Raw genomic sequence first — 12,586 nt, forward strand, 5'->3', positions numbered from 1 at the left:
TATGACCGTCGCAGCATCTTGTGGTCATGTGATTGCCATTTTCGACCTTCCTGGCCAGCTTCTGGCAAGCAAAATCAATGGGGAACTGTGTGAGTCGCTTAATGCCCGCAGTGATTCACTTAACAGCTGCTGCAAAAAAGCTCATAAAATCATGTTGGATTTGCTTAATGACCACTTTGCTTAGTAACTGAAATTCCAGTCCCAATTGTGATCATTAAGTGAGGACTACCTGTATGTTTTTTAGGTACCAAGGGTCTGTGTTAAGGAATTGCAAACTTCTTTCCTGTGTGTCTCATTTAGGGGTTTGTGACCAAAACAGCGGGAATGACCTGCTATTGAAGAATGACTCCATTGCTCCTGACATCAGTTCTTTCATCCAAGACTGGACCGTTATGCAACCAGGAAGAATTTGCAAGGAGAGGAGGGCTGAGGTTTGCGCTGAGCAGGCCACCATGCGCTGCAGCATCTTGCTGTCCCCCCTCTTTTATGAGTGCCATCAGATCATCCTTCCAAACATGTTCTACGCAGCGTGCGAAGAAAGCAATTGCTTTGGGGAGGAAGTGTGTGAGATCATAGCGTCCTACGCCCACCTCTGCAGAGCACAAGGGGTCTGTGTAAACTGGAGGACTCCAGACTTCTGTGGTGAGAATTTCACTCCTCTGATAAGAATGCCGCCTTTACTTTCCTTACATGGTCTTTAAAGTTGAATAGAAAAGCAGGATCTTTTGGTCTGCCAGTATAAACAGCACACGTGACTTCATTACACTCTGTAGAATTTGTGCCCTTTAACTCTAACCATTATTCATTCTCTAATAATAATAAAAATAAAAATAGGGGCTGGCTCTTAAAGCAACGTATGTCAAGACTAAGATTAAGCCTTTGGAAAGTCAGACCCAAACCTGATTTGTTCCCAGTTTCTTATCATTTGGATCGGTTCTGCTTCTGGACAGGGTGGCTTTTAAAACCACCCAGACTGAATACTCTGGACGGTGGGAGCGATGAAGCTTTTCCCTCTCAATTCCTTGCTTTTCCAGTCTCACATTCATTTGGAATTCTTCCACATCAGGTTGCAAATGTGTTTAAAGAGTCAAATGCATGAACAGTGTGTGTTCGCCACCTTACCACACGTTCTTTGGCCAACACTGCAGCACAGGGGGCTCCAGCTGAGGGGTGTAATTGGACATCCTCCCACCCTGCTCATCCACTTTTCCCTGGCGGTGGGCGCTTCCCCACAGCAGAGTGAAGTTTCACTAGAAAAGTTTGCTTTTTAAATCCTCCTCCTCATCCTCCTCTTACTAGTGGTACTACTATTACTTTTGCAAACCTTTGGGCTGCCACTTTGGAAATCAAGTGGTGTGTGTGTGTGTGTGTATGTATATGTATATGTGTATATATATATATAAAAGGGACGCGGTGGCGCTGCGGGTTAAACCGCTGAGCTGTCGATCGGAAGGTCGGCGGTTCGAAACCGCGCAGCGGGGTGAGCTCCCGTTGTTAATCCCAGCTCCTGCTCACCTAGCAGTTCGAAAACATGCAAATGTGAGTAGATCAATAGGTACCGCTTCGGCGGGAAGGTAACGGCGTTCCGAGTCGTCATGCTGGCCACATGACCCGGAAGTGTCTATGACAACGCCGGCTCCAAGGCTTAGAAACGGAGATGAGCACCGCCCCCTAGAGTCGGATTCGACTGGACTTTACGTCAAGGGAAACCTTTACCTTTACCTTATATATATATATATATATATGTATATGTATATGTATATATATGAAAAAAGGTCCCCGAGTCATGTCTGACCCTTTGGGAGGATGCCGCTTTCGCGACGTTTTCTCGGCAGACTATAGAGCGGGGTGGTTTGCCGTTGCCTTCCCCAGCCGTCCCCTTCCCCAGCAAGCCGGGTGCTCCTTTTCCCGACCTCGGAAGGACGGGGGGCTGAGTCGCCCTGAGCCGGCTGCCCGAGAGAGAATCCGGCTTCCGCTGGGACCGAACTCGGGTCGTGGGGAGAGTTTCGGTTGCAGAACTGCCGCCTGCCCCTCTGCGCCCCACGAGGCTCATATACTGTGTGTATATATACTGTGTGTGCGCGTGCGTGTGTGTGTGTGTGTATGTATATTCCATTAAATCATGTCCGATTCTCAAAGATGGCCTGGACAAGCCCCTGCAGTTTTCTTGGCAAGGTTTTTTGGAAGTGGTTTGCCACTGCCTCCTTCCCGGGGCTGAGAGAGAGCGACTGGCCCAAGGTCCCCCAGCTGGCTTTGTGCCTAAGGCAGGACTAGAACTCATGGTCTCCCGGTTTCTAGCCCAGTGCCTTAACCACCGCACCAAACTGGCTGTCTTATATTTAATATACTGATTTTTTTTTTTAAAGTCTAAAAATATTTCTGAATTTAGATTTAGGCACTGACTGTTTCTTTCAAAAATCTTCCTAGAGCCTCAGTGTGGTCGTCTGGGGTCCCTCCAGCAGAGTGGAGACAGGGGAAGGGGCTGCTCGGGCATTTGGCCCATCCCTTCTCCCAATGCGCCCCTAACACATTCCCATCAAGAAGGCTGGTGGGGTTCTCTCTTGTGCTTCTCCCACCGGCGTTGGAGCACTTCCTCAGGCCTCTAAGGAAGAAGCATGCACTGAGAGAGAGGACTGACTTTGCCCAGGGTGGGAAACCTTTCTCTAGTTATTTCTTTAGTTAGTACCCAAGGTATTATTTTAAATACTCCTGAAATAGACTGTTTCTTTTGCACTTTAACTTTGAATTTGCTCAGCAGTGTCCCACAATCAAAATCTGAAATGACATTCTTGGCATTTCTCATCGTTGGCAAGAACTGTACTTAGTATAATTAGATTTTTTTTTTCAACCTAGTTCAAGCATCCAGGGTAGATTAGAGGCTGTTTGCTTATTTTCAGCATAATTTTACACTGACCCTTTCTTACTAATTTACAGCCTGCCAAGGCTGTTCTGTTTATTTTCCGATGGCCTTGGTTTTACTTCCTGTATTTTCTTGACCGCTACAGCCATGAAATGCCCAGACTCTCTGGTATATCAGCACTGTCAGAAAGGCTGCACAAAACACTGTGAGGATGGGACCAACATGCAGATCTGCACAGAGTATCCCACAGAGGGCTGCTTCTGTCCACAGGGACAAGTCATCCTAGATGGCACCTGTGTTCAGGAAGACGTCTGCTCCCAATGCATCAGCGAGGATGGAAACCGCCGTCAGGTGGGGCTTTTGCGCTTGACTCCCACCATTTACTGGGAAAATGGAAGCCTGCAGTGAGACAGAGCAGGTTGTAGGAGCTGGGCCATGCTCCCGTGCCTTGGAGCTGTGCATTACTTCCCCTCCAGTTCAGCAGATGGTTGATTTGTTCTCCATGAGAATCCATTTTGAAGTCTTAAGAGCTGAGGGCGGTCAGGGCATCTAGTGGCAGTGAATTCTATCACTTAATAATGCACTACACAAAAAGTGACAACTTTTAGTAATCCTGTTAATCAGCCTTGGCTCTCCCTTCATGTCACTCTTTTCCTCAGCCATCCATTGAAGCGATGAGCTGCTTTCTATTGGCTAACAGTTGCACTTAACCTATTAGGGAACCCAAGAGTTGGGTGGGGAGACCCATGGTATGAGTCAGGTGCCCCCCCCCATGTGGATAACTGGGAACAGGCTTTTCCATTTTCCTTGAGCTTGGGGAAATAAATTTATAGATCCTTCTCTCTATCTTCTTGCTGTGTTCACAATTATCTCAGGCTTCCTATATAATGTGCCTGTGTGTCCAGCTCAAAACAGTGTGAACCTTCCAAGCAATCACGTTCACGAGGGGATGTAGGACCAGGAATCTGCAAGTTCCTCGTCCTTACCCTGTTGGGTCTTCTCTCCTTCACCTGTCAATACTTTTCTGGAAAGTTCCATATCACCTTTAAAATGCCATATAATTAAGTAAATATTATATCACAGGCACCTTTTCAAAATGGAATTTCTGGCCAAAATCCTAGGTATGCCTAGGAAATGAAAATCCTCGGGTTCAGTTTGTGAGCTGGAGTAGCGTTTGACTATTTAACACTTTCATTTTGCTCCATCTGTAGGACACCTTTGTATCAATTGCTCTCACGGTTTATTTATTGCTTTTTAGTAGCATCTCCAAGGATTTACAGTATGTAGTTCAGCGTCTGTTTACCATCAGCCTATATTCTTAGAAAAGGACATGCTAAAGGAGGAATCTGGAATGTTTTTAGTATAAAATAGGCTGGTGTGCCTTTGTTATAAAATGCATGACCAAGGAATAATGTGAAACATTATATGTCCTGAAATTTTCCAAGGTCTGGCTTTACTTGTCTTATTGAGTCAATATTTGGTATGCTTTATTTAACTAATAGCAACATGTTCTTTTTCTTCCAGAATTTTAGGAGTGTGCTCATAAAATTGGGGAAAAAAGGGCAGTGCCCTAAAATTATTTGCATCTTGTGTCAAATGCACTAGCTTTCATTTGTATCCAAACCAATCAGAAGGTTTCCCTTCTTCTTTTTCAATAGCCCTTGGAAACGTGGATTCCTTCCACTGAACCCTGCAAGGTCTGCATGTGCCTGGGTAACAGGACCATAAATTGTGCTGCCCAGACTTGTACAACAGCCAAACGTAAGCCAAACTGTCTTTTAAAGCTACCTTTGAAAATCTTCAGGTGAGGCCCCCGCGCAGGCTTTCTCCTTGCATTCTCTCATGATGGCCCTTCCCATTTTCAAAGCAGAGATGAGGATGTTCCAGACTTGTTTGCAGAGCTGTGCATTTCACGTGCCTTTTCCTAAGTCCTGATTTCAGATCCATTTCGAAGTGCCAAGGTGAACCCCAGGCCCATCTTTCAGGAAGCAGATCTTCCCCACCTCTTCTCCCTTCTTCCCTCCTGAGGCATCTGCTTTGAATCTGTGAAACTCTTGTTAGATGGGTTTGTTTGGTTTTTCAGTGGGGATTTGCCTAATGCATGTGTTCTTCTGTCCGGAGGACAAAATGGCCCTTGGGAATTCTTAGAAGTTGGCTCGTCCTGCTTTGGATGTTGATGCATGTGACTTATTATCTCCCTTTCTTTGTCAGCCATTCATTGTGGCCCCTGTGAGATTCCAAGACTGCAGAGGGATTCCAATCAGTGCTGCCCAGTCTTTGAATGCGGTAGGTTCTCAGATAGTCATTGTCATGGACAATTGTCATCTAGAAGAGTCCAGCTTCCTAAGAATTCCAACCTGGACTGTTTTTTAAAAGCAATGAAAGGAAGCTTCTAGGTGTTATAGACCACAAAAGACAAATATATGCTGGTGAAACAGGAAGAAATTAAAATTTAAATGAGGATTTAAAATTACAGCAGACCCACCTTGTATTCTGTGTAGACCTCCTTCAGCTATTTAAAAGAGGCTTTCATATTCTGCCTTCGTTGTCTTTTTTCAAAGCTTCACATACATGGTTCCCTCAATCTTTCTTTAAGGACGTCCCAATCTTTGCATCTGTTTCTGTTAGTTTGAATCCATGTTAAGCTGCAATCTTGGAAAGAAATTAATGATTTGAGGTACTATCTGACCCAAAGAGAATAAACCACTTTACTTCCTGAAATTGGAAACGGTACTTCAGTTGAAGCAGCCTCAGGCCACCTTTGCATTTTGGATGGCCACAGCACCCTGCTGACTGATGTGCAGTTGGACTTCAGCTCCTGTTTATTCCAGGCCTCCCTCATCCTCTACTTGCGCCTCAGATTCCTCTTTGAAGGACCTGGCAAGCATTAAAAGTGGCTTTGCTACCAAAAATAAAGAAAATGAACTTGGTGCTTATACAAACAAGGATATGGATTCTTATTTGTTAGGCTTTTATGCTCTTTGTATTTCTAGGAGACCATTCTTCTCTTACAGTTTTATAGTTTACCTGATTTTGATCTTTCATGCTTTTACAGAGACACTTAGCACCTGATTTCCTTATTCTGAATTCTACTGTATTTCACCTATCCTTACCTTTATCCTGTCTTATAACGTGCACTCTTTCTGTACTTCTGCTCTTTATTCAGTTTTCTACCTTATTATCGTGTCATTTCTCCAGTCAGCTTCGGGCCTTTTCGCGTGTTCTCACTAACCTCTGGACCTGCCTGCACACGGGGAGTGCGATCTTCTACGTTTGCATGCTTCCTCCCTGGACCACCTTCTGAACTGTTTCTTCTTCCTCTCTTTCTTCCTCTCCAGCCACCAGCGGGGAGCCTTGCTGCCCCCACCTAACTGTCCCACCTCCCCTTGAAACCTTATCTGCTCCACCTCTTTTCTTTCAGAAGGTCACCCTCTTGGTGCAGCTAGACGAGTTCTTGGCATGAGGGGTGGACAGGTTGGGGTGGGGGGGTTGATGGTCTTAGTCAGGCCATCTTTTCACAGTTGGCAACAGGCATGTGGGTCACTTCGAGTCTGAATAGATCCTGCTCTGTGGTGGTCGTGCGTTATAATCTCTCTCTTGTTTTCTCTGCATTTAGTCTGCGATCCGATCTCTTGTAAATTGCCTCCAATACCTCACTGTGAAGATGGTCTCCAGCTGATCCAGACAAATCCTGGAGGATGTCGACCAGATTACGCTTGTGGTAATATTCCTTTGAACCACCCAATGCTGGGCTTACTTCCTGATATTTCCCCTATTTGGCATCTACTATAACTTTTCTATGCACCTTCTTTCCCCACTTCCTATGACATGGGAAAAAACTTCTGCTGCACACGATTTGGGTTTTCTGATTTGGCTGGCAGTCTGTAAAAGGGAGGCGTGCAAGCTGCAGCCCACCCCGTCCTGCCCATCACACCGTGAGCTGACCATGAGGAAGACTCAGTGCTGCGATGAGTATCAGTGTGTTTGTAGATGCACCAATGCAACCGTGACCTGTCCACCAGGCTATCTCTCATCCTCTGCCACGAACGACTGTGGCTGCACATCTACTACTTGCATTCCAGAGCAGGTAAAACCCAACCCATCAATTCTGGTTCTTCCCGTGGGCCGTATCTGTCAAAACTCAAGCTGCTTCTTCTGGTTGTTAGTCAGCTCTTTGTGACCCAGTGGAGATCCTTTCAGCAGGACTGACTGTCAATAACAGCTGCTCTGAGATCTTGCAAACTCATGGTGGTGTCATCAGGGAGAGTGTCAGGAGCCCTTGTCTTGTTTGCGGTGGCCTCTTTTCCAAATGACTTCAATTTTTCCATATCTCGGGGTCTTTTCCAATGCATCAGGTGTCCAAATTATATATGCATTAGCTTTACGATGAGTGCTTCTGGTCTGCGCTGAGATTTTGCTTCCTTTGGTGTGGAATTATTTGTTTTCCTTGCCATTCTATTCAAGCCTATTCATGCTGCCCACCTCTCTAAAATCATAGCTACCTACCTCGTTGGATCAGATCCCCTTTTCCTCAAAGTGGGAAGCCAGAATGTTGTACCGTGAGCACATGATGAGGCATACATCTTCTGAATATGGAGATTCCTAAAGGCCACGAACTTGTCTGATCATTTTGAAAGCTATACCAGTGAGAATCATATGATGGAGTAAACATCAAAGTCCTTAGGAAAAGCTTTTTAAAAGGCTGTTTCCTAGACATGGGGAGGATTAGCACATTTAAACTGAATATTTTAAGTCATAGCCATTATTGCAGAGTTACCATAACAATCCAAAGAAGGTTGAGCAAGCATCCTTCCAGAAGCCAAGGAAATGCAACTGTTTCTCATTATTGGCAGGTGTGTGTCCACCGCAATGTTGTCTATCCTCTTGGGATGACTTGGGAGGAAGGTTGTAAGGAGTGTTCTTGTACTGACATGAAAGATGCTGTTACGGGACTCCAAATTACAGAATGTCTCGAGAAGGAATGCAGTATGACCTGCCCACCGGTATGTAAAGTTTCCAGATATTGTTTAGAATAAGGATTTTTATCTAGCTGGACTTTTCCATGGTAGCAGCAGGTGGAAGCATCTAGACAAGCTTGGCTGGTCTTCAAGTCCTTGGAGACCAGAAAATCCTAGAGCTGGGAAATCCATATAGTTGCTGAGAACACTGCATAAGTGTAGCCATGAAGTCATGGCAAGTCGAGCTAAGCTCCAGGGAGACTTAACTTTTACACTCCACCACAGAGTGGAGACACCTCTCCTAGCCTAGTTCTTCTGCCTTAAGCAAGCAGTAATCTTTCTCCATTTCAAATCAAATCAGATTATTACAACCTTAAGGCCAGATACAATAAAATACCTAATAGTAGAACTGTTACATACATACATACATACATACATACCAGAAAAACAATAAGTATAATAGGATCTAAAAATAATTAAGAACATACGTAGTAAAATAAAACAGAATAACAATAATATTTATAAGAAGTGATAAGTAAATGAATATCCAGACTTAATTAATGGTGCAGTATATTGTACAGGTGGTAGCACAAAACTAGGCAACTTGGGAAGGTATTTTTGAGTCCTCATCTGAAATATGTAACTTTTGTTAGCCTTTGGTTTAGAAGAATACTAGTCCAGAGAGACTTCAGTGGTATGTGTTCTCTTCACCCTGTAAGAAATCTTCTATCCCTGCAGGAAAGATTTTCAGGAGTAATGAAGCACTTGTGTCAATAAAATGGTTAAGAAGCATTGCTTCAGTTGCTGAGGTAGCTTCAGTTCATCTTCTAGGTGCTGTCATGAAGTGAAGATGGAGGAGATGGTGACGCCCACAATAAGGTGTCTTAAAACTTCTTATAGGTATAGAGATGCTACTTCATGAGTGAGCAGTTTAGGAATATGCAAAACATTCTTGGATCCAAATGTTCCAGGGGTAGGACAGCCATTCTGAGTACCCATATTTCAGAGCTTTGTCCCAAGAACTGAAGCTGGTGAGCTGGGATCTAAGTTCAGTTGGAACCATGGTGTAAAGACTGAGGAGATGCCAGACTTCAAGGGTGGGAGACAAACAGCTAAGATCCCACTGATTTGCATTATCCTGAAAATAACACTTCTTATAAAGTAATACTTTTTAAAAAGCTTTTTAGCTCTAGAAAGAGGGTGAAATCTTGCAAGAGTGTTCTCAAAGCTTCTAAGTATTCTGGGTTTCTCTTGCAGACTCTAGCTTTAAACAGAAGGTGTTCCACAATTCCAGTAGTGGTTCCCATTTGATAACATACACACCAGCAGCAGAAGACCGAGATTAGCCTGGGTGTGGGAATTTTTCTTCCATAGTTCCTTCTTCTTCTTCTTAGCTTAAATATTTTTTCATGGTTTAATTCCCTTTCAGAGCAAACTGTAGAAAAAGAATTAGGCCTGCTTAATTTCTCAGCTGCATGGTAAAATATCACAAAATAGTGCTATGTAAAAGGCTACTGGCCAGGTTGTAAAATATGATATTAATAGCTTGACTGAAAATAATAAACCAATTTTAGTTTGGCTTCTGTTGTTGTATTCAAGGCCAATTGCCAGTTACAGTTTGTGTGTGTGTGTGTGTGTGTGTGAGAGAGAGAGAGAGAGAGAGAGATCCAGCAGGTAGTTAAAAAATAGTTGATTTACACAATTTTTTCCCTTAGGATGCAATTTTGAATGCACTGCCCCAACAAAATGTAAGAACAGATCTCCTCTTGCTTTTTGATAGGAATTGATCTGGTAACACATTTGTGACTTTCCAAAGATCCACCACTACTTTAAACATATTTTTTCTTCAAAGTAGGAGGGAATTTTTACAAGGGGGGTATTTATAGGAAAAAATGCCATGAACTATCTCCCGCTGCATTTTCCATTTTAAAACAATTTATGTTCTAAGCCACACAGCAGCATTTTAAACTTCGGAGTAGTTAAAGTGCAGCATGAAAAGATTAGGAAATGCAGCGTGTGATGGAATCCCTGAGGGGGGAAAAGTGTCCAGAAGGCCCAGGTGAGTTCACAGATGCTCTGCATGTGCCAGGTTGTATTATATACAACTTTAGCTCAGAACTCCAAGGAACAGTGAAAATACTCTTCATTGGTGGAAGGACACTGTAACTGCCAGCCACACTCCAACATTCAGTTTTTAACGATTAGCAGAAAAGTTGGCTTTGGTTGATGCACTGACACGTTGTTACCATTTGTGTAAATTTGCTGAGCATTTTGTCAGAAACGCTGTTGCTCCAGGTAATCATGGTCCAAAACTATGGAAGACTTCACACCAGGAGGGCTCCTTTGCAAGAGGAACTCTTACCCTTGCTCAGGATCCTCCAGGGATCTGAGGTCCACCTAGAAGGTTGTGCTTCTTCAGGCAGAGAAGGGTGTAGGAAAGTTGCATCTCAGAACCAGTTTGTTTCAAGGCATCTCTGAGGTGGTCTTCAGGGGCAAAACATATATGGAGTGTTAAATGCAGATTATTCAGTTAAGATAGATAAAAAATATCCAGTGCCCATAATAACAGCTAGAACATCAACAGTGTTAATAGTATCAGTGTCATACAGAATTGTCCTTTAACCCATGAAGGTACTTGGGTCGAAACTGAAAAGGCAGGGAGGGAAGGGGAAAAGCAGAGCCACCAGGAGAATGCCCATGAACCACTGGCATCCTGCCAGAGCTGTTCTCTTCATAGAAGTGCAGAGCACCAGGAGACCAAGGAGTCCTCTTTCCTTCCAGGAGCAGGTCCCTAGGACAAGGGAGAGCAAGGAAGATGGAAAAGCCAAGACCTCTCTCTCTTCCCCTGGGGCATTGCTTGTCATGGAAGCTCTGGACTTATTTTACACAATACTTTTACAAATTATGTCCGTGGCTAATGCTGAAACCATGTCCAAAGGATTCTCTGATGACTTCACAACGTGCCCCAGTTCAAAACTTCTGAAAAGGAGCTGAGTTACCACTGCAGCATCCCATAACCTGCGTAGATGCTGAGGTAATTAGAAGTCCACCTGAGCTCAAAACCACACAGTTTTGTGGAAAATGAGCAGTTGAGCAAAATTGTCATTCACAGCTCTGCTCATCCATACCTGAAAGCTGGAGCGGGGGAGGGGAGAGTCATATTGCTATTGGTATAACCAGTATAAATAGTTCTTTTCCTGAATTTCAGGTATACATATTTTAATCATACTCAACTGCCAAATACTGTGCAACATAGGGAAGTCAGAAACCTTGCCTCTTCGGTGATGCTGAAGTTGATCATAAAATCTGAGCACAATCAGTAATATTTCATGCTGACGGTTTTCTTTTTAAGTGGCAAAGTTTATTCCTCCCCATGTGTTCAACATGAATGTAAAAGGGCTTATTATAAGAATCCATAAAAATTTTCAGGAAGGTAGGATTTTAAGGGCATATGAGAATATTATTTTTAAATGCCATATTTCAAGATGCTGGAGCTTTAGAACATGAAACAGTAGGCACTGCGATTGTTCTGAAATATGCTGGGAGCACATGGCGGGGCAGAGGGCAGCACACTGCTATGTCCATATTGCAGAAGGGAAGAAATACTGACCAGATGAAGGCTTGGCAGTCTCTGTGACACACACTTTTTGACACCAAGTATGGTGGTCTTATTTTTACATAAATATAGTCTTAGCTATCCCTACTGCGTCAGATAAATCTGTCATTTAAAGGTAGATGGACTGAGGGAAGCTCTGGATTTCAGGCTTCAATGCATGTTAAATGGCAAAGGTGGACATGAAAGGGGGTATCTGCTTTGAAACCATCCAGGCCAGAGGGTGGTGTTTTCAGGGAATCTATTGTGAAGATTCTTTCCCAAGGAAAGAACGAGCCAATGAAGTCCTTTGAGGACTGAACAGTCCTTGGAGGGAATAGGGATTGCGGGACAATTCTCTTCCAAAGCCTGAGAAGTTCTTTGCACCCCACAAAAGTAGTTGCAGGCATACTCGGGCACTTTCCCACTGGGGCTGCCCCAAAGACTGGCAGCTGGACTTTGATTTGAGTAGATACGCCTTTGCCTTGATTTGACTTTCCCCATCTGTGTTGACCTGACCTTGCTGGACAGACTCTGCCTTGTCTGTGATGAGGTTCACGTGCCGGTAGGTGCCACTGTTGCTGCTCATTTCCCAGGGAACGTGGGGCCCATCCAGAATAGGATGCATTTATTGTAACCTCAGGAAGGACTCAAGACTCTGGAGAAAAGTGGGCTACCCTTCCAAAAGAATAGTGAGAACATTTTCCCTGTTTTGGATGGATGGATGGATGGATAAATGCTAGAAGTGGTAATCAGATAAGGGGATTAAGTTGCCTCTTTGGGGCCAATAGCTAAAAGCATTAATTTCTGAGGCATTTTTATTTCTGCTGTGTTGCTGCTTCAGAAAATAGGAAAGAGTCCCTTTTGAATAGGACCTTCCTGTTCAGGATCAGAGGTAGCTTTCTTAAGTGGCACATTTTTTCACATTTTTATTTAATGCAATATAATCAATATATTGGATTGAATCAAAATAATTATTAAAAATGTTTAATCAATAGATTTAAATTATGTTGACTTAAAGTTGATAGTTAATGAACTAAAATTATTTAATTACTTATTACATTCCATATACACCCATGTATTTGAGGGTGTGCATGATAAGGAAAAAAATCTTAATCTACAGATAATTGGTGAGATTTGGGAAGTCAGTTGAAACTATCCAAAGGTTTTCAATAA

At 43.5% G+C, this 12,586-nt stretch overlaps 1 protein-coding gene across 1 annotated transcript in view; it reads left to right on the forward strand.

Moving 5' to 3' along the window:
- The window catches only part of VWF (von Willebrand factor), a 158,972-nt gene that overhangs the window by 118,411 nt on the left and 27,975 nt on the right, over positions 1 to 12,586 (forward strand). The window contains exons 36-42 of the mRNA XM_063308370.1: positions 301 to 642; positions 3,006 to 3,211; positions 4,519 to 4,621; positions 5,072 to 5,146; positions 6,477 to 6,581; positions 6,742 to 6,947; positions 7,714 to 7,863. Of these exons, the coding sequence (XP_063164440.1) occupies positions 301 to 642; positions 3,006 to 3,211; positions 4,519 to 4,621; positions 5,072 to 5,146; positions 6,477 to 6,581; positions 6,742 to 6,947; positions 7,714 to 7,863 (1,187 nt within the window). The remainder of the gene's footprint in view (positions 1 to 300; positions 643 to 3,005; positions 3,212 to 4,518; positions 4,622 to 5,071; positions 5,147 to 6,476; positions 6,582 to 6,741; positions 6,948 to 7,713; positions 7,864 to 12,586) is intronic.

This window comes from Candoia aspera, chromosome 7 (genome assembly GCF_035149785.1).
Source record: "Candoia aspera isolate rCanAsp1 chromosome 7, rCanAsp1.hap2, whole genome shotgun sequence".
Lineage (NCBI taxonomy): Eukaryota > Metazoa > Chordata > Lepidosauria > Squamata > Boidae > Candoia > Candoia aspera.